The following is a 23860-nucleotide window of genomic DNA, read 5'->3' as shown; positions in this document are numbered from 1 at the left end:
CGTTAAATACGGGTGTGTCCATTCAACTACATTCAGTCCGACTGTTCACCTGTTACTGAAACCATGCTCCACTTCAGACTCAGCAGCACACTGTGTGAGTATACGACTGCCTGGGAAAATAATTAGTGGGTTTATATAAGTTATTCTATGAATTTTGATTGGATAAGATGTTTTGTTGTTGAAGAGGCTTAGTCCCTTTAATATACTGTATAGACCGGAGCTTTAGGATGCTGGATGGAGTAACTGTTATGAGATAGATCATATGAAAATTAAATGAATTAAGTTTTTTGCACTGTCATCTGTCTGATATGAAGTCCAGTGTAAGTCTACAACCCTGTGTGTATGTCAAGAGCTAATGAGCTGATTAGTACTGAACACAAAGTAAAGTTGATGTGATTGGTTCTGTTGGTATTTGAACATAAACCAAAGTGTTGGACAAACTGTAAATATGAACTGATGATAGCCGGAGGATCAACAACATCCTCGAGTGTTATATTTACATGTCAATCCATCTAAATGTTTTAGTCTGGATAGACGTAATGGACCAACTAACCATGGCTCCTGCTGAAATACATTTTCATTGCTATTTGCATGTTGTAAATCCAGTTGAAGTAAGTTATATCTGTTTGACAGTGATGTTTCTTTTTCAGTATTGGCAGTGACCTGTTCGCTCGTGACAGCAGGTAAATATAGAGTCAATCTAGTATTATAGTCATTACAGTTTTTCTTTTAAAAATACATGTCTTGACCACATTTTAACTCACACTTCCACATCTGTTTTTTTTTTAATTTATTTTGGTTTGTTTTAGACGTGTCCACAGAAACAGTTATCACCTGTGACAATGGCAACGACGTCCAACGTCTAAGCTGTGGTATGACTGAACTCTAAAGGTGGTGAATGCTACATTTAAGCTGGAAGATGTAAACAAACTGACCAAATCAATGTTGTGGGTTGAACGACCATATAGGTCGTTTTTTTTTTTTCAACCCTCTCACGATCTCTCTGAAATTATGCCGCTACAGTGCCCGGCGTATCGAACCTCAGTTGTCAGGGTAACAAAAATAAACAGGCGGAACGAGAGCGGTGTACGTACCTTCGTTACCATGGTTACTGTAAAAACGGCCATGGCTCGGTTAGGTTTAGGAAAAGATCGTGATTTGGGTTCACACAAGTACTTCCTCAATATTAGACCATCTTTGTTGTCATGGTTACAATAATAACAACGCGGTTAACTTTGTCAAACAGTCATGAATAAAAGAAACGACATAAACTGCTACTTTCACATGGGGATAGAAATCACCTCTTCCTGATTTGGACTCGTCATCGCACTTTCCTCTTTGTTCCTGCTGTAATTCCTACGACCACTAGATGTCGCCTAACAACAAAACATAACTATGGGTCATATAACCTGCTGCACAAACGACCTATGCTCTTTTTTTATTTTACAGGACTGAAAGTTTATTTGTTCTTAGTCATAAGTTGGTGATAGTGGGTCAGATCTGTAATTTGCCACTGATTGGTCAGAAGAAAATAATTCCTTTACAATTCAAGTCAAGTCAATTCAGTTATATTTACCTAATGCCAAACATCATACATTATCTCACGGCACTTTACAGAGTAAGGTCAAGACGTTTCACTCTTTGTTGTAACAGACACTGGAGTGATCAGAGTGACGGCTGCTCTGTATGGACGAGCAGACAGAGAGACCTGCAGTGAAGGAAAACCTCCACAACAGCTTAGCAACACAAAGTGCTCTCAGCATGGGACTGTGGACGTCCTCAGGAAAAGGTAAACAACCAGTGAAATTCAAAACATCGACATGTATTCTGCTGCATCTCAAAACCAGATCAGTGTTTTTGATTCAGCATCACTGAGCTTTGAAATAAAATGTCAAATGTGCGAGAGCTTGGAAGCATTTAAAAACTCCATCACCAGACATCTTGTACTTGGCCAGTGGGAGCTGCAGATGTCTGAGGGTAAAATTACTTATCCAACAGATTATCTTTACACTATTAAAAAGATGGTAATTTTGATTAATCTCCAACATCTCAGGACCAATGTCCTCACAGCCTGCCACAATCTTGTATGTACAGTATAGGCTGAATCTGACTCGTATTGAGCTTCCCTCTCTAGTTTTTCAGACTGCTTACCTGGACTTTTTCTTATCATGTTATGTGTCACATCTATAATCAATCTGATCTGACTTTTGGTTGTGTGGCTCTATAAACATCCACCCAAGACAAAAAATTCAAATTCATTGTGAATGATCCAGATCTACCACAAAATCTAATGGGTTCTTCCGTGGCCCTTCCCTCATCCCTCAACCAAGTTTGGTGCAAATCAGTTCAGCTTTTTGAGTTGTCCTGCTGTCCTCAAACCCATTTAGCATTTTTTCCATCAGTCTGTCCGAAACACAGATGAGCTTGTCCCTCGGGTTCACTGTCCTTTTTCTAAGCTAAAATTTTGAAATATTTGTGATTCAACAGTAATTACACAGAAAAACTACAGCTCCCATAAACATTTACCAGTGTGGCAGTGCAGGATCTTGCATCATACCCTGGTTTCATCTATATCCATAAAATCCACAAAATCTACCTCTTCTGAAGTCTGTGTTCAGTCCTCCCAGTCAGGACCTGTTGGTCACTGCTCTACATGAAAACTCACTAAAGTAACTGTAGTCATCCACTGGGGACCACATGTCACCGCTCTAATAGTTATTGTATATACTGATATTAGCCACAGGAGCAACTGTTTTCCATTTGTTTTAGTGTTTTTTCCTCTTCGTGTTTCCTTTAGGTGTGATGGAAAGAAAGTGTGTGAACTAAACACAAACGTCATCCGTACTACTGATCCCTGCTATGGCATCTTTAAATATCTGGAGACCAACTACACCTGCTTCCCAGCAAGTCAGTAACATGACTGCCTAACATAAATAACAAAGCAAAGCCGCGACATTTACAATAACAGAGTCAGTAAATTCCAATGGAATCAGTTAATCAGTGAAATATTTTCCTGAAGAGTTGGACCATTAATTTATAGTAAGCCGTCTTGACTGAGGTGACCTTTGAGGAAACACAGAGCAGGAGAGTCCAAAATGGAGGAAACTATCATAGTTTATTAGCTATCCTGCACCATCCAGGCAAGCTTCACAAAAGAGCAACAGTTTTTAGACAGTTATGAGACAGGAGTTGATGGTACAACTACCTCAACTTACTCAGCTAGGAGAGAGCTTTCAGACCCTCTCTGTATTGAATGAAATGTCAGTCCTAAAAACAAACTGTCAAACAGAGAAAATAGAAAGGAGCTTGTGATTGATTAGCAGAAGAAGCTTATTTGCAGGGCAGAAGTTCAATAGATATTATATCACCAAGCTCCCAGCACCACTGATGAATTTCAATGTGCCACTTCCTGGTGTGACTGAGCCTTCAATAGTGTGATGTCTAATCTGATTTATGTCACAGATCACTTGGTTACATGCGAGCACTCTTCAGCACACCTGCACTGTGGTAAGACCACTTTTTTACATGTATGTGGAAGCATTTTCATTTAATTTCAGCACTTTTCATTGACTTGTCCTCCTCTTCTTTGCAGATGAAGGGCAGGTTATTTTTGTGTATGGTGCTGATTATGGACGTCGTGACCGAACCACATGCTCTTACCAACGTCCCACCTCTCAAATCCAAAAAGTCCTGTGCTCAAATCCCACGAGCAAAGTGGCTGAAATGTACAGTTGTCCACTCTTTGTTGATTTAAAATTTTCAGGTTCAAAATATCAATCAAATCATCCTTATTAATTTAGGAACTGGAGTACAGTGATAGCTGGAGGTTGTTCACTAACATCACATCACTCTGTACCCACAGCTGTAATGGGAAGAACAGCTGCACTATCAGAGCAAGCAACTCAGTGTTTGGAGACCCCTGTTACGGCACTTACAAGTACCTGGAGGTGGCTTACGTATGTCAATGTAAGTGATTCAAAAGCCCTTCGGGGTTTAATGTAATGTTGCAAACACACTACTGCCAATCTCAATTTTGGACTGTAAATTTAGTGAGGCCACATTTTTTATTTGAGGTGAAACAAAAACAAGTTAAGTCATTAATAATTATCATTAAATAATTAATATGTACAGTTTATGAGATATTCACTTATTTCTGTGGCTGTGCTGTTTAACATGAATCATCCGTCTGTTCTTTTGCAGATCCTGTGTGAACACATTGAAATCACAGTAATATTCTCAATAGTATTCATACTCAATCAGTTGCTCAAATGTTTCTTCAGTTTATGATTGAATTTAAGAACTAGAGAAGTATGGAATTTAATCAATAAACCAATGCACCTGATAAAATTCAACTGTAAACATAATTTAAATATGATTGAATAACACTGTATATTTGATCTTTTTTTTTTTACTGCATCTGTAATACCTTAACTACCCCAACATCTCTTGTGTGTTTAACAAATAAACTTGTCTGACCTTGTCTTACATAATGACAGAGTTATTTATGATGTAACAATGGACTTTCAGTCATTCAGACTGGGGCATAAAAAACACATCTTCAGAACAGGGAAGAATTATCAGGAATCAGGAATTAAGGTGACCGGATTTCTGAAATGAAAACCATAGACATTTCCAGTTCGAAAGTCAATGTTTCATTAAAGTACCCCATGTTTTTATGCCTTTGCTCCGGTCAATACAGCAAACTTGCTCACCGTCTATTTCATCTACATCATCTACGTCAGAGCTCCCACAGCATTAGCACATTAAAATGCTGAAGGTCAACCTGGGAAACATTATGCCTGCTAAATATCAGCATGATAGCATTGTTGATGACATGCTAACATTAGCATTGAGCTCAGAGGTGCTTTACTCCTATTCTTGTTTCTAATCTAACATTATTATTATTATTATTATTATTATTATTAATAATAATAATAATAAATGTGTTTAAAAAATGCGATAAAAGCTGTGTGAGTTGCAGATATGAGCATATTGTTGTCATTAACATCACCACAATAGAGATTTTAAAACTATTTAACTATAAAAAGGCAAACTGAGAACTGAACCATAAAACCTCAGTTTTGTTTCTTGTTTGTTCTCAGACACTCTCTCTCTGCCAAATCATGATTACTGATGTTCAAAAGCTTTATGTGGATTCATTATGAAGAAAGCCTTATGGCAGCTTTTTGTGAATTAATGTGTCTCTTTTTCAGTTGTCACAAAGTAACGTGAGCTTTTTCACAGATGTCTTTTTATTTCAAGTGTAATTCATGCGACTCTTCTTTATCTTCATGGTATTTTGATTATCTGTGACCATGGTTTACTTTCCTCTTTGCAACTGTTCCAACTGATAAGGAAGGCATGAGGTGTTTTCCTCTGTCACTTGTTTTTTAGAGACAGTTCTTACACCAACAGAATAAATATCAGGAGCCTGTTTCAACATCCAGAAGTTCAGCCCTTCACCTAAACCAGACCCTGTGGCACCATGCTCTGCTCCAGACTCAGCGCCTCACTGTGTGAGTACACATCTGACTAGAAAATAATCATAAAGAAAAGAATAATAAATCTGGAAGCTTAAATTTAGATTTTATAAGATTTCTTGCTTTTCTTTACTAAAAAAATCATTAATTATATCTATGCTGCTATGATATCTGAGAACAGTATCTCTTTTATAGCATTTATATTGTACTGTGCTTTGACATGCATCTGTTAAGAGAAGGAATCTTTTGCTCTTCAGCCCTCAGAGGTCTGTGATCTCAGAACAGGACAATACACTACAAACAGTGAAATCTGTGACTTGTCAGTGACTGAACTCAAATAAGACACTGGTGCACACAGTTCACTTTAGCAATTTAGTGATCAGGTGTATACGATGATTTTTACATTTACATTCTAGCAATAGCAAAGAGCCCAGTGTTGAGTAATACTGGGCTGATGTTACTCAACACGGGGTTGTTTGCTGTGCTGTCCGTATCTAGAGAGACTGTTATTTAAATTTTTAAATGCCTACGCCAGTGCTGTAGAAGACACAGTGTGAATCGTGTGTTATTTGGGTTCGGTCGCTGAGAAGTGGCCCATTGAACTGTTTGACGCATTTGTAAACTTTTGATTCTACCTTAACAGAACAGAGGACAGAGCACAGACCTCTAGTTCAGTGGTTCCAAACCTATGGGCTGTGGCCCCCTGGTAGGTCACGAAGGTTTTGCAAGTGGGCAGACGAATCAGAAGCTAATAAAAACATGTTGAAATAAACTCTCTGGCTTTTGAGTCAATGTCAAATTATCAACTCAGGGTGTGAAGAGTTTCTCCCCGTGCCTTTCAGTCTGGGGATCTCTGATCTTTTATTTGGGAAGGGTGGGGCTTCCTTTGAACTTATCTGTCCTTAACAGTGAAGGTTTCAGTTTGTTTGAAGTTCTCATTAACTCACAGAAATAACAAGATCAATGAAATAACCAATGTTTGTCTTTCAGTGCTCGCAGCAACGTGTCTACTCACGGCTTCAGGTAAATGGATGTTTGATTGTTATATGACAGTGCTTGCACATCTTTTTTCATTATGTTCCTTTGTGTTAAGCTTATACTTTCATTTTGATACATAATTTCCATGCATTATTTGAACACATTGCTCTACGGTTGTTAATGTAATTCGATCATATTCATACAGGTTATCTGTTATAACCTGACACTTCTCAGACCTTCTAAGACCTGTTCTCAGCAGCGTTTTAAATGTATAAAACAAATTTTTCATTCCAGGCTTTTCCAGTGCCCAGAACTATTTTACTTCCACCGCCCTTTCCAAAGAGAGGGTGATCACCTGTGATGTCCCCTACAACGTCCAGCGCCTCAGCTGTGGTATGTGGCAGTTAAGAAATCAAGCTGTACATGTATGTTGATAAACGCACACACACACTGTAGTTTATTTTGACTCAGTTGTACACACACCATCCTGCTGCCCCCAATACTCCCTCAAGAACCAAACGTGGATGAATCCGCTGCTGAAAATAGTACCAAGCAACTGCACTGTTTCCTCAACTTTTGCAAAAACTACAGTGTTGTAGAGAAATTTTTAGCCTTTAGCCCTGTTGGCTTGGGTCATTTTAATTAAATTTGTTAATATAACAAGATAAAGAACATCATCAGGCTCATCCTGTACATCGTTTTTCCCTCTGTCTTTGTTTGATTTGTTCCCTTCTGGTATGTAGCAGACGGTGGGGTGATCACCGTGGAGACAGCTCTGTATGGACGTGCAGACAGAGAGACCTGCAGTGAGGGCAGACCGGCAAACCAGCTGACCGATACACAGTGCTCTCAGCTAGGCACTGTGGACGTCCTCAAGAAAAGGTACACACCCACTAAAATTCACTAAAGTCATAAAAACATTCCACATGTCGTGCAATTACTCTTCCACTCTTACTCACACATACACTATGTCACAGAGAGAGAGAGAGAGAGAATGAGAGAGAGAGAGAGAGAACTCACCTCATGTTCTGTTGAATTATAGACGTAATTATAAATATAACTAAATATAAATATTAGAAATTTTTCTGCTATGACTATATGGCTTACATGTAGCCTCCACTTTCTCCTGTAATAATGTGGAATTGCAAAAATAATATTTAAATAATTTCAATAATAATAATGATAATTATTATTATTATTGATATTCTTTTCATAATCATTGGTCAGTCACACACTTTTGTTTTTTGTAATCTGGATAATTTTCCGCCTAGATGAACACATTGGCCAAATTTATAACTACTCCCATTAAATTGAGTATTAACCTACAGAATTAGCGTTCTGATGATTTGTGAGGGTGGCTGCTTCTACTGCCAAAATTTCTATTTGTTCTAATTATGGTCTTCGGACTGTCACATACAGTACCAGCAAAACTAACAAAGTTCCCATCAGCCCCAGCTGTTCTATGCATTTAGTGCTAATTATTGAAAGCTAGCATTAAACTAAGATGGTGAACATGGAAAACATTAAAACCTGTTCAGCATCAGCATGCAAGCATCGTTATTTTGAGCTTGTTCGCATGTTGACATTAACATTCAGCCAACATTAGTAAACTCATATAGTTGCTGGTGTGGCTGTAGACCCTTATGATGCTGTACAACTTGTCAGATTAAATGATTAAATCCAGAAAATGAGCTCTGTATCGTGTCGCTGCAGGTGTGATGGCAAGAGAGTGTGTGAATTCAATGCAAATGTTGTTCGTACCTCTGATCCCTGCTTTGGCATCTACAAATACCTGGACACCACCTACTCCTGTTTCCCAGCAAGTCAGTTAAGTTTGTCTGTGCAACTAAAAGTTAAACAAACCAGTAAGTTTGATAAGAGCAATATGTCTAATGTGATTCTTGTTACTTTAACAGTCCACACTGTCGTATGTGAGAGCTCTTTGGCCATCCTGCAGTGTGGTAAGATCAGTTTTTTATGCCATATGCATACTTATATTTTCTGAGCATTTCAACTCTCATTTAATGTCTCACCATTCCTGCTCTGTTTGTCAGATGAAGGGCAGGTCATTTTTGTGTACAGCGCTGATTATGGACGCCGTGACCGTACCACCTGCTCTTACCAACGTCCTGCCCCTCAGGTCCAAAATGTGCTGTGCTCAAGTCCCACTAACAAAGTGGCTGAAAGGTGCAGTTGGCCACTTTTTTTGTAAAAGAGGAGGGATGAATGCCATACGTTGAGGCACAAATGTCCCATTCTTTAGTGCAGATTCAAGCCTCTATTCACCCACATCACTCTGCATCCACAGCTGTAACGGGAAAAGCAGCTGCTCTGTCAAAGCCAGCAACTCAGTGTTTGGAGACCCCTGTGTCGGCACTTACAAGTACCTGGAGGTGGCTTACAGATGTCAGTGTAAGTAGTGCCTGCCTCAAGCCCCCGTGGCCACCAGAGAGCCCCCAAGTGCAGTTGAAATATCCCAAAGAGAGTTTGAAATGTGTTTCTGATACATTAAGTCAATCGTAATCATACAAAATGCACTATTATTAACATTGCTTCTGCTACAGCTAATAAAAGTCATAATGGGTTTGTTAGGTTTACAGTGGGTGGGCAAATCATCAACTGTTGATAATAGTCAATACCAACTTCTCTCAGGACCCGTAAAGGCTTGGTCAAGTGTGTGTACAATATGGGGGGAAAACTATGATGTTGAGTACATACACATAGTATAGTTAGAACTGTACAGTTAATCTCTGTATAGATGATGTAATGCCAACATTTTGAGTTCTTCATAAATGTTATCTATTATTAATGTCCTGGAAGAAGGATCCCTCTCCTGTTGCAGTTCTTAAGGTTTCTTCTATTTTCCATCCCACTAAAGGTTTTGTTTTGTTTTTTTCACACAAAGTCGGTGCATCCATTGTTAGCTAGTTCACAGCTAATATGTAAGATAATCTGCACATGTGACACAAGACAAAATATTTCTGGTGTGAACACACTTGAAGTCCCAGCCAAAAAGTCAGCATCCTCACCAGTTGGTGATCGATAGGTGGAGTTAAAGAATCAGCATAATTTTTGTACTGGCAGTTACTTTGTGCAAGGACTACATACAGTACACTATAGTAAAAGGAAAATTTAAGGTATTCCTTTATGACATAACCTTATTTGCACTCCTGCACATGCAACACTGCGTGATGGGATATATTATCACATTTAATATTAAAATAAAAAAATAAAAAAATATTGCTGCTAAAATTAGCCTAAACTGATATTGTAGCATTCAGAACCTGGTCACTTGCAGCAGGTTAATACTGCACAGCAGTAGTGTAACATAATGGTGATTGGCCCAGATGCAAATATTTTTCTTGTGCAGTATTAACCTGCTGCAAGAGTAGCAGCTATGCTAAGTTACTACTCTAGGTGCTTAGCCACTTAGCCATGCATGCTAATGTTAGCATTTTGGGGTTTAATGAAGTGTATAAAGGTAAGTAAAGGTGTCTTCATTAGCCTTTAACCACATCACATGGTCTTCATCGGTGGGGTGAGGTTGCTCATGTTATTAACTGCCACATGATGTGGTCAAAGGCTTTTGAAAAGGCAAGTAAGTGGACCTTGAGTCGAGGTTATGTTTGTCTAACTAGTATTTCCAAGGTAAAGAATGAGCTTTGATGCATAGTGTGTAAAAAGCTGGTTTAGAAATAATTTTCCTGCAGGAGCAGAATATTTTCATGTAGTCAGTAACTAAAGTGAATTTTCTCTTTTCTCTTTTGCAGATCCTCCGTTTCAACCAGATCAATAAAACCAAAATTACATCACAATATATACATGCTTGGAATGAAATAATATACACTAATTACTGGGTTTCAGTGCCTTTGATTAATTTTCTCTACTGCAGTTTTATTTTTTCAGGGTTAGGGCTCATTTTATTCACCTGTAACATTTTCTGTTTTCATTGTGCTCTTCAAATAAACTTGCCTTTCACTGACAGTTTGTCTGGCCTTATAATATACATAAAAATACAAATTTTTCCACGTACAAAACTGCAGTGGTTAACTTGCTGAAAAAATCCTCCAATCCTCAGATATGATCTTTTTTGGAATAAAAATCTTAAAATTTACCAGCAAAGATCCTTGTTTAATGTGTTACAGGAGAAAGACGTTCCAAACTTGAGTTTGACTTTGGCATAGTTTGTCTAAATAGATTGTGAAACTAAAGCTATACTTAATTGTTGTATAAAACAAATGCAAAATAACAGAATAAATTAAAATGAAACCTCTTCTCAGATGTTTTATTGGGGTCACAGCAGCAGCACAAAACAAGACCTTACATCATTGAGATTCACTACAAAATAAATTAAACAGAAAGATAAGTTTCACATTAAGCATATTTCAGTGCACGTCAGTTGCGAGAGCTTGACTCATGTTAAAGACAAACAATATTGTTCAAAAATGAAAACTTAAAACAACCAAGAGGATTATACAGAAACAACTGGAAATGTCTGATTTTAATGTTGCATCTCAGTGCTTCTTTCATGTTGCATGTTCATCAAAACATCCCTTTTGCCTAAAGTTAATGGAATGTAATGGATATAATTTCTCTATCATCCAGTTACAAAATTGATTCCCTTCATTCAACGACTACATTTCATGTTCTACTCACAGCCACAAATGTACACACAAACATAGACAAATGACAGTAGATTCACAAATAAATAGCATTTCATATTTCACATCATTATTCGTTATTCTTGTTCCCCTATGTACAGGTGTATCCCTCTCAGGGGGGACATCTTAATCTATGGCAGCCTGAAAACTAGATGCTTCAGTCTTAGGATGCACATTTTAAAAGGTATAAACTGACACTGACATAATGAAGAATAAACTCTTATTCTGACAACATCACTAATTATTCTGTATACTGTCCAACTAGAGATGAATGGGGAGAGAAATGTAAAGGGTGGAAGTGGAAGCATTGCAGTGAGAGGAGGAAAGATGGAGGGTGAAGTCAGGGGACAGATGGCAGGTGTGTCACTCTGTCTGGGGAACGGAGATGGCAGGGCCCTTGGGGTCATCAAAGCGGTCCATGGTGCGGAGCTGCATGATCATGTGCAGGCCGTAGGTGAGCACCAGGACCATGAGCAGACTGGTCATCAGACCCATCCAGATACCAGGAGAGAAGAAGCCCGCACAGTCACTGGCATATGAGAATTCACTGCCGGTCACGTTGAAGCCCTGGATCTGTGGAGGGAAAGTTAATTTAGAAGTTAATTGTTAATCACTGTAAAGGCTTATTGTTAATGCTTGGCACCCTCTATCATTCCCTCTGGCTTTCCACATGGACGCTTTCATTCCTAGATATTACATCTGGTCATCATTCAGAATTTATACAAATGACGTTTTACATGTGGCTCAAACCACCTCTGAATGTGGTCTGAGTGATCGGATCTCAAATGTGTCTTCAATGAGTCTGGGGTGCATTCACACCTGAACTTAGAGCTTGTTAATATCAGATCTGACGAGGACCGTAGTTTAAATGATGTCACAATTTAAGTTTTTTTTTTTGTGGGGCAGATTTGACCTTTTTATGATAGAGACAGTGCTATGTTACGTTTCTGTCAGGGTTTTTGCGAGGTAAGTAGGACCCAAATGCAGCTAACACATGGGAGACGGTGCAGGCAGGTTTATTAAACAAAAATCCAAAATCCAAACATGAACATGGCATGAACGTGACATGAACAGACGTGAACAGACGTGAACAAACCCGGAACTGAAAAGGGACGAACCGACACAGACAAAGGGGAGCACAAGGACTATATAGACAAGGGAGGCAAGGATGATTGAACACAGGTGAAACACATTAGGGCAGGGCAGACAATCACAGACACAGGACCAAGACAGGAAGCAAAAACACTGACACACATGGAAACCAATTACAAAATAAAACAGGAAGTGCAAAAACTCCAAAACAAAACTAACAAAAAGTGTCTGCCATAGCAAACCATGACAGAATCCCCTCCTTAAGGGTCGAATCCCAGACGACCCTAAACAAAAACATAAACTCGGGCGGGAGGAATCCAGGGGCCAGTGGACAGCATCTTCCGATGCTCAGGGGCAACACATGGCAACTCAGGGGGACGAGGCGGAGGCCTTATGGACAGGCTTGGTAGTTCAGTGGGGCGACCCGGAGGTCGGGCAAACGGACGGAGCCGTTCTGGAGGCCGGCGGTGAAGACAGGGTTTCTCCGGAGGTCGAGCAGGAGGACGGCGACGAAGACGTGGTCTCTCCGGAGGTCGAGCCGGAGGATGGCGTCGCCACTCTGGAAGGCGAACAGGAGCTGACTTGGTTCCAGGGACAGTAGTCAGCTGGACCACCATCAGGACACGAGGAACAGAGATCAGCCGGACCACCGGGGGCGGCACAGTGTCAGGGACCACCGGGGGCAGCACATAGTCAGGGGCCACCGGGGGCAGCGCAGAGTCAGGGGCCACCGGGGGCAGCGCAGAGTCAGGGGCCACCGGGGGCGGTGCAGAGTCAGGGGCCACCGGAGGCGGCGCAGAGTCAGGGGCCACCGGAGGCGGAACAGAGTCAGGGACCACCGGAGGCGGCACAGAGTCAGGGACCACTGGAGGTGGCGCCCTGGCAGGAGTCAAGGACACCAGGAGCCACATGGGCTGAGTCAGGGCAAGAATCAATGGGGGTGGTGCCCTGGCAGGAACCACGAGCGGGGGTGATGTCATGGCTGGAGCCAGGAGAGGTGGTGACGTCACATCAGGAACCAGGAGAGGTGGTGACGTCACACCAGTAGCCGTCATCGACGCCGCTGGAGAATACGGAGCAGCGGCCGCCGACACCACAGCAGGGACAGGAACAGTCGTCGACGCCGCCGGGGAACATGGAGCAGCGGCCGCCGACACCACAGGAGGGACAGGAACAGTCGTAGACGCCGCTGGAGAACACGGAGCAGCGACCGCCGACAGGAAACGAGGAGCAGGGATCGGCCGGACCACTGACCAGGAACCAGAGTCAGGAGTCAGCTGGAGTGCCGACTGGACATGAGGGACAGGATTCGGCCGGACCAACGGCAGGGAACGAGGAGCAGGGATCGGCCGGACCACTGACTGGGAACAAGAGTCTGGAGTCAGCTGGACCGGCGACAGGACAGGTGGAGCAGGGGAGACTTTGTCCAGCCCACCCAATTCAGGGGCTAGGGAGGAATCGACCGGGACCCCAGACGCTGAGACAGCTGATGCGCCGGCCGGGATGATCGACCCAGGAGGTGGGGCAGGAGCCGACGAAACGCCAAGTGGAACCCCCGACGCTGGAACAGCTGATGTGTCAGCCAGGGTGGTTGGTGAAGGCTCCTGCCCACAGGGGATTAGAGGCTCTGGACACTGGGGTAGCTGGGGCTTGGGCTGGAAGCGGTGGACCTTGGTCTTTGGCTTGGGCTGGAAGCGAGAAACCTGGGGCTGGGGCCGAGGCGGAGCCTCCCCATGGCGACGGGAGCCGTGATTACCTGGCCTTCTTTGGCCTCCACGAGATCCCCCGAAAATTGCCAGGCGAGTTCCCCTGAAAGGGGACTCGTCAGGGTCCTCCCGATCAGAGTCCTCCAGGTCCGAGTCCGAGAAGGGGACAGGCAGCTTGAACAGAGATCTGATGACCGACGAGGGCGCTTGCTGACAGGATGGATGAACACTCAAAAAAGCCATGAGGCTGGCGTAGACCGCTGGGTCCATTTCTGGTCGGTTCGTTCTGTCAGGGTTTTTGCGAGGTAAGTAGGACCCAAATGCAGCTAACACATGGGAGACGGTGCAGGCAGGTTTATTAAACAAAAATCCAAAATCCAAACATGAACATGGCATGAACGTGACATGAACAGACGTGAACAGACGTGAACAAACCCGGAACTGAAAAGGGACGAACCGACACAGACAAAGGGGAGCACAAGGACTATATAGACAAGGGAGGCAAGGATGATTGAACACAGGTGAAACACATTAGGGCAGGGCAGACAATCACAGACACAGGACCAAGACAGGAAGCAAAAACACTGACACACATGGAAACCAATTACAAAATAAAACAGGAAGTGCAAAAACTCCAAAACAAAACTAACAAAAAGTGTCTGCCATAGCAAACCATGACAGTTTCTACATTAGTTTTTGACCAAAAATCTACTTTTTGTGCAGATTTTAATATTGTGCAAAAAACAAAAATTCATAACATTAGAGAAAAAAAATCGCCATCTTACCTGGAAGTCCTCAAAGGAGACTCTCCACTGATTGGCTGGGTCTTTGGATGAGCGTGGGATGAGTAGCGGCCAACGGAAGTTGGTGACAGACTCACAGCGGTACGAGTACTCAGCGGGGGCATAAACGTGTCTGCTGCCGTTGAACGTGGCTTTGGTCCCGTCGTACTCCAGCTCCACGGCGTCAAGTGTGAACCAGCGGCGTGCAGACACCTTATAGTGACGCTGGCTCATAGCAAAGCTGGACACACACACACACACATAAAAATATGCAGATTTTTGAAGGGTTCAGGAGAAGAATTGAATTATTTCTATTTCTTAATTAAAGAATAGGTTAGATGTTTATATATACCCGGTCTGAGTATATTGTGCATACTTACATCAGTTTAAAGCTGCGGTGGCCGAGTACATTCTCATAATTAAGAACCAACCTGCAAAAAACCAAACATGAAATGTGACAGAGAAAGAACTAAGAAAACTACAAGATAAATTATGAGATTTCATTTTAAACATTTCAGATAAAGACAACATCTACACATTATTGACTTTTATGACAAGAAATGCACACAGCCTGTATTCAGAAACTGAGCCTTAAAACGAGCCGTCACGATCTTGTAACTCTGTGATGTCACAACAAAGCAGTCACCACCCTCAGCCATTCACCAAGTACGGGCCACCTGGACCCACCATCCAACCTTGCAGGATTTGGTTTCTCTGAGTGTTTACCTGAAATCTGCTATATTTTCATTATATCACTCAAAAAACTGCCAGCCAATCAGAAGAGAGACTTAGAGCCTCCTCTCTTCTGATTGGCTCACTGACCTGTTGTTACTAGAGCTCCAGAGAGAAGCCTGAGAGAGGAGATGTAAAACTACATTGAGACGGTTTTTGGCTCTTAAAACCACAAATATATTTTATGGATCAATACTTATGAGACCAATAATTATTGATCTTTTCCTAGTGTAAAACGTTGGTTGACTATTGCATGATGACAAGATGTTATGCAGCCACCTGCCACTAGCTGGGGCTGCAGCCCTGGCAAACAGCGGCCCCCCTCTCCCTGTGCTATTGCTCAGATGTTGTATACAAGCAAGGTGCAAAGTGGGACAGAAGACATTAGTAAAACGAGTGCAGTTTAGCTGTATTTTGATCTAGGAAATGAAAAGAAAGTTGTATGTGTCAGAGTAAACTGCCAAAAATGTTTTCACACTTCTCATAATAACACAAAAGATCTCTAATGTAATGTCTTGTGCCGTTGCTTCATTGTAGAGCTGTGTGCAGGGGAATTGTTTAGGGCTGTTAGGAAAATCCCTATGAAGTTGCAGCAGGAAAAGAAGGAAACATGGAAGGTAGCGCTGAAACAGTTAGTCATTTAATCTATCAGTCAATTGACAGAAAATCAATCTGCATTTATTTGATAGTTGTTGAAGTAATTTTGTTAGGCAAAAATGCCTAAATTCACTTGCTATTCTTTGTCATATATATTTATAAACTGAATATTTTCTGGATTCGAAAATTATTTTGAAAAAAGATATTTGAAGGTGTCACCTTGGAATGACCATGGAAACCATGATCGACATTTTTCACTATTTTCTTAGATTTCTTCTAAGATTTCTTTCTTAAGATTATTCTTAGACCAAACAAATTAATTCACTGAGAAAATAATTGGTACGATAATGGAAATAATCATTACTTGCAGCTCTAACAGAAAGCAGAGTCTTTAGCAGTGAGTTCCTTCATCTTTTAAGTAAATCTCAGCCATAAACTTACTTTGCTTTGGTTTTGTCGCAGCTTGAGCCGTGGAGTTTTGGGCTGACACCCTCCCCAAAGGTAGATGGAGTCAGGTCATGTTCCTCCCAGCGACCACTCCGGAGGATGCTCACCGACAGGCCTTTTGCCCACATGAGGATACAGGTGTCCTCTCTCTCCTGTGGAAAGAGAAATCAATTAACTGCTGGTTTTAGCCAAAAATAAAACAGAACAGAATATCTCCACACTTATCTTTCATGGCTAGAGAAAACCAATTAGCAATCAAGATGTAACCAACTCATTCCACCTTAAACTCCACTGGAGCGTAGATATCGGCCCTCTCTTTAATCCTGCGCTGCCTCTCCCTTTCTCTCTCCCTATCCCTGTAGCCACCTCTGGCCTGCAGCAGAGAGCGTCCGCCACCCACACCTGCTTCCATAGAGAGAGACGCTGCCTCCTGTGCAGAGACGGACAGACAACAGCATATGAACACATTTATTGCTGCACAACAAACACAGTGAACACTGAACACAGTGATATACACACATTAACAGAGCAGACACCTGACTCACCCTTGAGGGACGCAGGGCTGTGTAAATGGCTGTGTATGGAACAGACTGGGTCTTCATGATGCTCAACACCTGACCGATCACCTCGTCTGAAACACAACATGTTCATCTATTGGCAGCATTTCCAAGCAAATTAATTAATGCAAAAACCTAAAGGATTTTCATATCAAAAACAACCCTGGTGACAAATGTCAAGTTGTACAGGTGTTTGAGGAATCACTGAATGGTTTGATGAATATATAAAACGGGGCTGTGGCTTTTAAAACCACAAGATCTCAATCCAGCTGAGCACCTGTGTTAGACAGACCCTGCACTTCCATCAGCAAAACATGAATATGAGGGACTATTTTTTTTTGTTCGTCTCTCCAGTAGAGGTCAGAGACTTCATGTGATGTTATCTTTTAAGATTAGCTACTACACTATTGTACCAGCATGCAGCTGTTTTCCTAGCTACAGCTATAGTGGTGACTCAACAATATTTTGGAGTTAGACCAATCAGGTAATCCTGTGCAACTTGCTTCCCTTAGGAGAAGCACAGAGTGAGAAGGTCCAAAGAACATGTCGGAGAAAAGATCATGTTCCGCACAACATACTGTATCTCTGAGCAAAGAATGAGTCTAAAACATCAAAGCAGTAGAAACCACACAGTTGATTTTATTTTGTTGGGATAAGACAGGCTGTGTGGCAGACTCACCGTTTCCACTGAGAATCTCTTTAGCAGACATCAAATCAGCCCTGCAAGAGTCAGACAAAACAACAACAAGATACTGAGTATTAGTATGTTAGTATGTAAGTATCGTATGTTAGTATTAATATGTTAGCTGCGGTAATTTTACAGTCATTTTATGTAATGTTTCAGCTGCTCATCTCACACTAAATACACATAGTGAACAGTATTTTGGTGAAGAAGTGAGTAAATCCTGCTTCTGAAAGATCAGCTGCTCTGAATGTACCAGCATAAACAGCTGTAATAATGCAAAGCGTGCAGTGTGACTGTGAGCGAGCAGCTCTGTTCAAACAGCCACAATCTGGAAATGACAACTGGTTTCATAAGGAGAGTCGGTCTGTTGGTGTCACATGGACACTGTGTGTGTTTCCATTAACCTTCCAATAGATAAGAACTACACCTACAACTGTACAAAACAAAGATGGCGGCAGCTGTACCTACCCGATGCCGTAGGGCAGCCTGAACACCAGCAGGGCGGGTGAGGACGCATTGAGTCTCAGCTGGCTCAGTGTCTCAGGGTCCATGTACAGAGGGGAAGTTTCTAATTGGTCTTGGAGCTGGCCAATCACTGCATTGGAGGCAGGCCAGGACACAGCAGGTAACACCAGAGGGGAGGATGAGGACATCAGAGCCCCCTGCAACACAGGAGAGACTAAATGTAACACCTGGAATAAAACAATACTACACCATAAAACACAGCAGCCAAGTTTTCACTTCCTCTGACAATTACCTGGGGGAGAAACTTTGAACATACAGCATCAAACAGGAGTTAAACAGGAACATGTAAAGAGAGTATAAAAGACTACAGGACTCAAAACATTTAACTGATCTACACGGTTAATTATCACCTCACCTCCAGGTTGGGGAAAACACTGTCCTGCTTGTTTCCAAAAGCCCCTCCGTACATGGTGAAATCCTCTATGCTCATCTGGAGAGGACATGGAGAGAGGGGAGTTACTTCATAAGAAAAACAGAAATTGTAATTCTTATGTGCGTGCATGTGTTTTTGTGTACCTTGTCCTGAAGGAACAGCACTACATTTCGTGGGCCCACATTCAGAGCTTTCTCCAGGTAAGACGCAAGCTGCTGCTGCCCAACAATGTGACCTGCAGTAGGAGGGGACTGACTTGGCAGAGAGATCCTGGTGGAGATTTAAAGCAGAGGTTTGTTTTCAGATCATTTACTGAAGCACAATGACCCAGACAACAGTGGAAAACATATTTTTTACTAAGGTAAGAGTACAAAAGTAAATAGCAAATGGACTGCACTTAATATATACTAACCACTCAAAGCGCTTTACACAAAGCAAGGCACATTCACCCATTCACACACATTCAAACAGCTCTTTCTACTACTCATACAATGTCTCTACTATACACACACACATGTTCACTGAAGGAACAGTCATCAGAGGCAAATTGGGGTTCAGTACCTTGCCCAAGGACACAAAGAAGTGGAGGAACCAGGATCAAAATACTCAAGTGTATTATTATTGTTATTGGTTTATTACTCCTAATGTGGAAATATATAAGAAGCATTTTACTGTTGTAGATGGTCCAGGTGGAGTGAATTTGAACTATTACATTGTTTTATATTCTATTTATTGTTTCACTGGGTAGTTTAATCTTCACCAATGCATCATATTCTTGTGTCCTGTGTTTTTTTAATGTTGCTTTTCTGTCTTTTTTTCCCTATGCACCAATTGAGGAGTAATTGCAATCTCTGTAGCACCACAATGATTCATTTATAGTTTGTTGTGACACATTTTATATTTATCAAAAAAGATTTCATGTCCTGCGCTTTGGATATTGCTCTTGGCCATATTATGATATCGATATTTTTTTGATCAATTGTTCAGTCCTATATCATATTCATGTTTTGTTAGACTGTGTGGTTCTATAGGCAGGTTTCATGTGGATGAATGAAATGAATGAGGGACCTTTATATTAACTAAGGGTGATGAAATAATACATGCCAATCGTAAAGTTCATGTTTCAGGCAGAGTGAGTAAACGGCTTGCTAACGTTACATCGCAGGTAATGAGGCACCTGACATTTATTAGGATTATATGTATATTCTTACATCATGTTATCTTAGTTTAATTATTAAAATACCACAGTCGAGTCTGTGTTTTATTTATGACCTAACAGAGCTACTGAGGTCGGTTTACATCTTAATAACATCAAGTGACACCGTTAACCGTTAGCCAAATGGGAATAAAACCGTGATGACCCGTTATCCCACGGAGCCGCCTCTGAGAGGGGAAAAACAGGAACATCATCGTCTCTCACCCTTCGCTCGTCCACAGAAGAAGCGGCACCTGCTCATCGCAAAATCCCGCGTTTAATATGTTTAATAAACCGAGAAAAACGGCCCAGGCTGCAGAGATGCGGCTGAGCAGCGGTGTCTGTGCAGACGCCATCTTTACAGTCTCTGACAGTAGGTGATCTGACGTCGATTCCAATGAGGTCACGTGACGGTGGATGAAGAAGAGACGCTACTCTGCCTCCCCTTCCTCTGCAGCGTGACATCAGATGCTGTAACGGACATGGGCGTAAGTTACTCAAGGGGTGGGGGCGGCCATGTCAGCATCGACAATGATTTTTAGATGTTTTGTGTCTGTTTTTAGTCAGTTAATGTGTCTCTTTGCTTCTCATTGTGGTTATTTGTGTCTATTTATTTTAAAAACAAATTTTGTATCTTTTTATTCATTTTGCATTTGTTTTTAATTGTTTTCTGTCTTTTTGTAGTCAGTTTGTGTCAAGTCATTCTTATTGTGTGTTTCTTTGAATACCTTTGTGGTTATTTTGCATCTATTTTTTTTTCATTTTGCATCTATGTTTTTCAGTTTTTCATTAAACAAACATTACACAACATATATTATTAATATTACAAAACATGATATTACACAACATAATGTAATGTTACAGGACTGGTCACAGCACTTACATACTAACTATACTATGACTTGTTTGTGCTTTACTATACTATGCCATTTTAATGCCTTACAATACTATGACGTTTTTTGTCACTTTTATGACATACTATACTATGATATTTATTGAAATTTTATATGCCTTACTATACTATGACGTTTTGATGACGTTTTATGCCATATTATAATATGACTGTTATTGAAATTATTATGCCTTACTATACTATGACGTTTTATTCCTTACTATACTATGACGTTTTATTCCTTACTATACTATGATGTTTTCATGACGTTTTATGCCTTCCTATACTATGGTGTTTTTTTTTTACATTTTTATACCTTACTATACTATGATGTTTTTTATGCCACCACATAATGGTTTACGACATTTTATGCCCTACTACACTATGACGTTTTCATGACCTTTTATAACATACAATACTATAGTATAATACCGTCAAGGTGGTGCTACATAGCATCCCTGAATAAAACAAGTTGTTACTCTTGTTCTCTTATTCCTTCTGCTATCAGGCTGCTAAATGTTGATCTGTAGTCATGTTAAATAGGTCCCTTTTTTCAAAGAATGTCCTTAAATCACTGCCTTATTAGTTTCTTAACCTAAATAGTAGGTTTACATCATGTTTTTTCATGCAATATAGTCTAGAATATAGTCTAGAATGTTTGTATTTATTCATTTATGTGTGCTATGAATGTCAACTCTACTTGCCTGACCCTTGTGTGAGTTAGTACGCGTGGGGCCCTGCAAGGTGGCAGCGTGCACATCTGTCCACTTACTTGTTGTCTCTGGCACAGCCCACGAGGCCTGTCAGTTTGTGTTTGTGTATAAAAGGTCTTGGTATATTGTAAAACTGAATTGCACTCTGGTATGAATAAAGTCATCTGAATCTGAGTCTGAGTCTGAATTTGAATCTGAATGAATTATTATAATATGCCATTTTTTGCCATTTTTATGCCTTACTATATTATGATGTTTTATGCCTTACTATATTATGATGTTTTATGCCTTACTGTACTATGAAGTTTTGATTACGTTTTACGACATACTATACTATGACATTTTTATTACATTTTTTGGATTATTATACTATGATGATTTATGATGTTTTATGCCTTATTATACTATGAGTGTTTTTTGTTGACATTTTTAACCCATTCTATACTATGCCTTTTTTGACATTTTATGCCTTACTATACTATAATTTTTTTTTTTTAGATTTTTATGCCTTATTATACTTTTACATTTTTTAACATTATTATGCCTAACTAAACTATGATGTTTTTTGAAATTTTTATGACATACTTTACTATGACATTTTTTTATATTTTTATGCCTGACTATACGAAGAAGTTTTTTGGCATTTTTATCTTTACTATCCTATGACATTTTTTGACATAATTATGCCTTACTGAACTATGATATCTTATGACATACTATACTATGACGTTTTTAGGCCATACTATACTATGACATTTTTGGATATTTTTATGCCATTATATACTGTGACGTTTTATGATGTTTTATGCCTTACTATATCATGACGTTTCGATGACTGTTTACGCCATTATATACTATGACTTTTTTGACATTTTTATACTATACTATACTTTGACCTTTTTTGAAATTTTATGCCTTACTATACTATCATGTTTTTTTTTACATTTTTATGCCTTACTAACATATGATGTTTTATGCCTTACTATACTATGACGTTTTTAGTCCATAATATACTATGGCTTTTTAAAATATATCTATGCCTTACTATACTATGAGGTGTTATGACATTTTATACTTAACTGTACTATGATGACATTTTTATTCATTAATATACTGAGACATTTTTTGAATATTTTATTCCTTGCTATACTGTGATGTTTTAATGACATTTTAGGCCTTACTTTACTATGATGTTTTTTTTACATTTTATGCCTTGCTATACTATGTCGATTTTTACTTTTTAAGCCTTACTATACTATGATGTTTTTATAACTTTTTATGCCTGATTATACTATGTCGTTTTTATGCCTTACTATAATGTGATGTTTTTATAACTTTTTATGCCTGACTATACTATGTTGTTTTTATGCCTTACTATACTATGTCGTTTTCATGCGTTTTTTTGCCTTACTATAATGTTTTTTATATGCCTTACTGTACTATGTATTATGCCTTGCTATTCTATGATGTTTTCATGACTATTCATTCCTTACTATACTATGTCGATTTTATGCCTTACTATACTATGTCGTTTTCATGCCTTACCATACTATGACGTTTTTAGGTCTTTTTATGCCTTACTACACTATGTCATTTTTAGGACTTTTTTTGCCTTACTATACTATGTCATTTTTATGACTTTTTATGCCTTACTATACTATGTCTTTCTTATACCTTACTATACTGTGACGTTTTTATGACTTTTTATGCCTTACAATACTATGTCGTTTTTAGGTCTTTTTATGCTTTACTAAACTATGTAATTTTTAGGACTTTTTTAGCCTTACTATACTATGTCGTTTTTATGAAAAAAACGACTTTTTTATGCCTTTTTATGCCTTACTATACTATGTAATTTGTATGACCTTTTTTGCCTTACTATACTATGACATTTTTATGACTTTTTTGCCTTACTATACTATGACGTTTTTATGACTTTTTTTGCCTTACTATACTATGTAATTTTTATGACTTTTTTTGCCTTACAATATTATGTTGTTTTCATGACTTTTTATGCCTTACAATACTATGTCGTTTTTATGACCTTTTTTGCCTTACTATACGATGACATTTTTATGACTTTTTATGCCTTACTATACTATGTAATTTTTATGACCTTTTTTGCCTTACTATATGACATTTTTATGACTTTTTATGCCTTACTATACTATGACGTTTTTATGACCTTTTTTGCCTTACTATACTATGACGTTTTTATGACTTTTTTTGCCTTACTATACTATGATGTTTTTATGACTTTTTTTTGCCTTACAATACTATGTTGTTTTCATGACTTTTTATGCCTTACAATACTATGTCGTTTTTATGCCTCACTATACAATGATGTTTTTATGACTTTTTATGCCTTACTATACTATGTCATTTTTATGACTTTTTTAGTCTTACTATACTATGTCATTTTTATGACTTTTTATACCTTACTAT

The 23860-nt window shown here is 39.7% G+C and overlaps 3 protein-coding genes across 3 annotated transcripts; 1 reads left to right on the top strand and 2 right to left on the bottom strand.

Moving 5' to 3' along the window:
- The first annotated feature begins 21 nt into the window (after nucleotides 1-21).
- LOC130175119 (rhamnose-binding lectin-like) lies at nucleotides 22-10442 on the top strand. The gene is made up of 18 exons (XM_056385415.1): nucleotides 22-94; nucleotides 651-683; nucleotides 810-872; nucleotides 1654-1789; nucleotides 2798-2907; nucleotides 3463-3507; nucleotides 3593-3725; nucleotides 3863-3966; nucleotides 5214-5223; nucleotides 5473-5516; nucleotides 6471-6503; nucleotides 6753-6851; nucleotides 7202-7340; nucleotides 8172-8281; nucleotides 8375-8419; nucleotides 8513-8645; nucleotides 8767-8870; nucleotides 10229-10442. The coding sequence occupies exons 1-18, from the start codon at nucleotides 64-66 to the stop codon at nucleotides 10252-10254; spliced, it is 1398 nt and encodes a 465-aa protein (XP_056241390.1). The 5' UTR covers nucleotides 22-63; the 3' UTR covers nucleotides 10255-10442.
- Nucleotides 10443-10727: 285 nt separating this feature from the next.
- Nucleotides 10728-20203, bottom strand: atp6ap1a (ATPase H+ transporting accessory protein 1a). Its single transcript, XM_056384736.1, has 11 exons — nucleotides 20036-20203; nucleotides 18759-18885; nucleotides 18598-18672; nucleotides 18186-18379; nucleotides 17712-17752; nucleotides 17021-17106; nucleotides 16756-16905; nucleotides 16470-16627; nucleotides 15080-15130; nucleotides 14703-14940; nucleotides 10728-11692 (listed from the first exon to the last, which is right to left on the bottom strand). Exons 1-11 carry the CDS (start codon nucleotides 20164-20166, stop codon nucleotides 11483-11485), a joined length of 1461 nt encoding a protein of 486 aa, XP_056240711.1. The 5' UTR covers nucleotides 20167-20203; the 3' UTR covers nucleotides 10728-11482.
- On the bottom strand, nucleotides 11702-14689 carry LOC130174666 (uncharacterized). The gene has a single exon (XM_056384735.1). The coding sequence runs from the start codon at nucleotides 14311-14313 to the stop codon at nucleotides 12496-12498; it is 1818 nt and encodes a 605-aa protein (XP_056240710.1). The 5' UTR covers nucleotides 14314-14689; the 3' UTR covers nucleotides 11702-12495.
- Nucleotides 20204-23860: the final 3657 nt, after the last annotated feature.

Source organism: Seriola aureovittata, chromosome 9 (assembly GCF_021018895.1).
Source record: "Seriola aureovittata isolate HTS-2021-v1 ecotype China chromosome 9, ASM2101889v1, whole genome shotgun sequence".
Taxonomy (NCBI): domain Eukaryota; kingdom Metazoa; phylum Chordata; class Actinopteri; order Carangiformes; family Carangidae; genus Seriola; species Seriola aureovittata.
The sequence above is the reverse complement of the archived record's forward strand: the minus strand, read 5'-3'. Positions and strand labels throughout refer to the sequence as shown.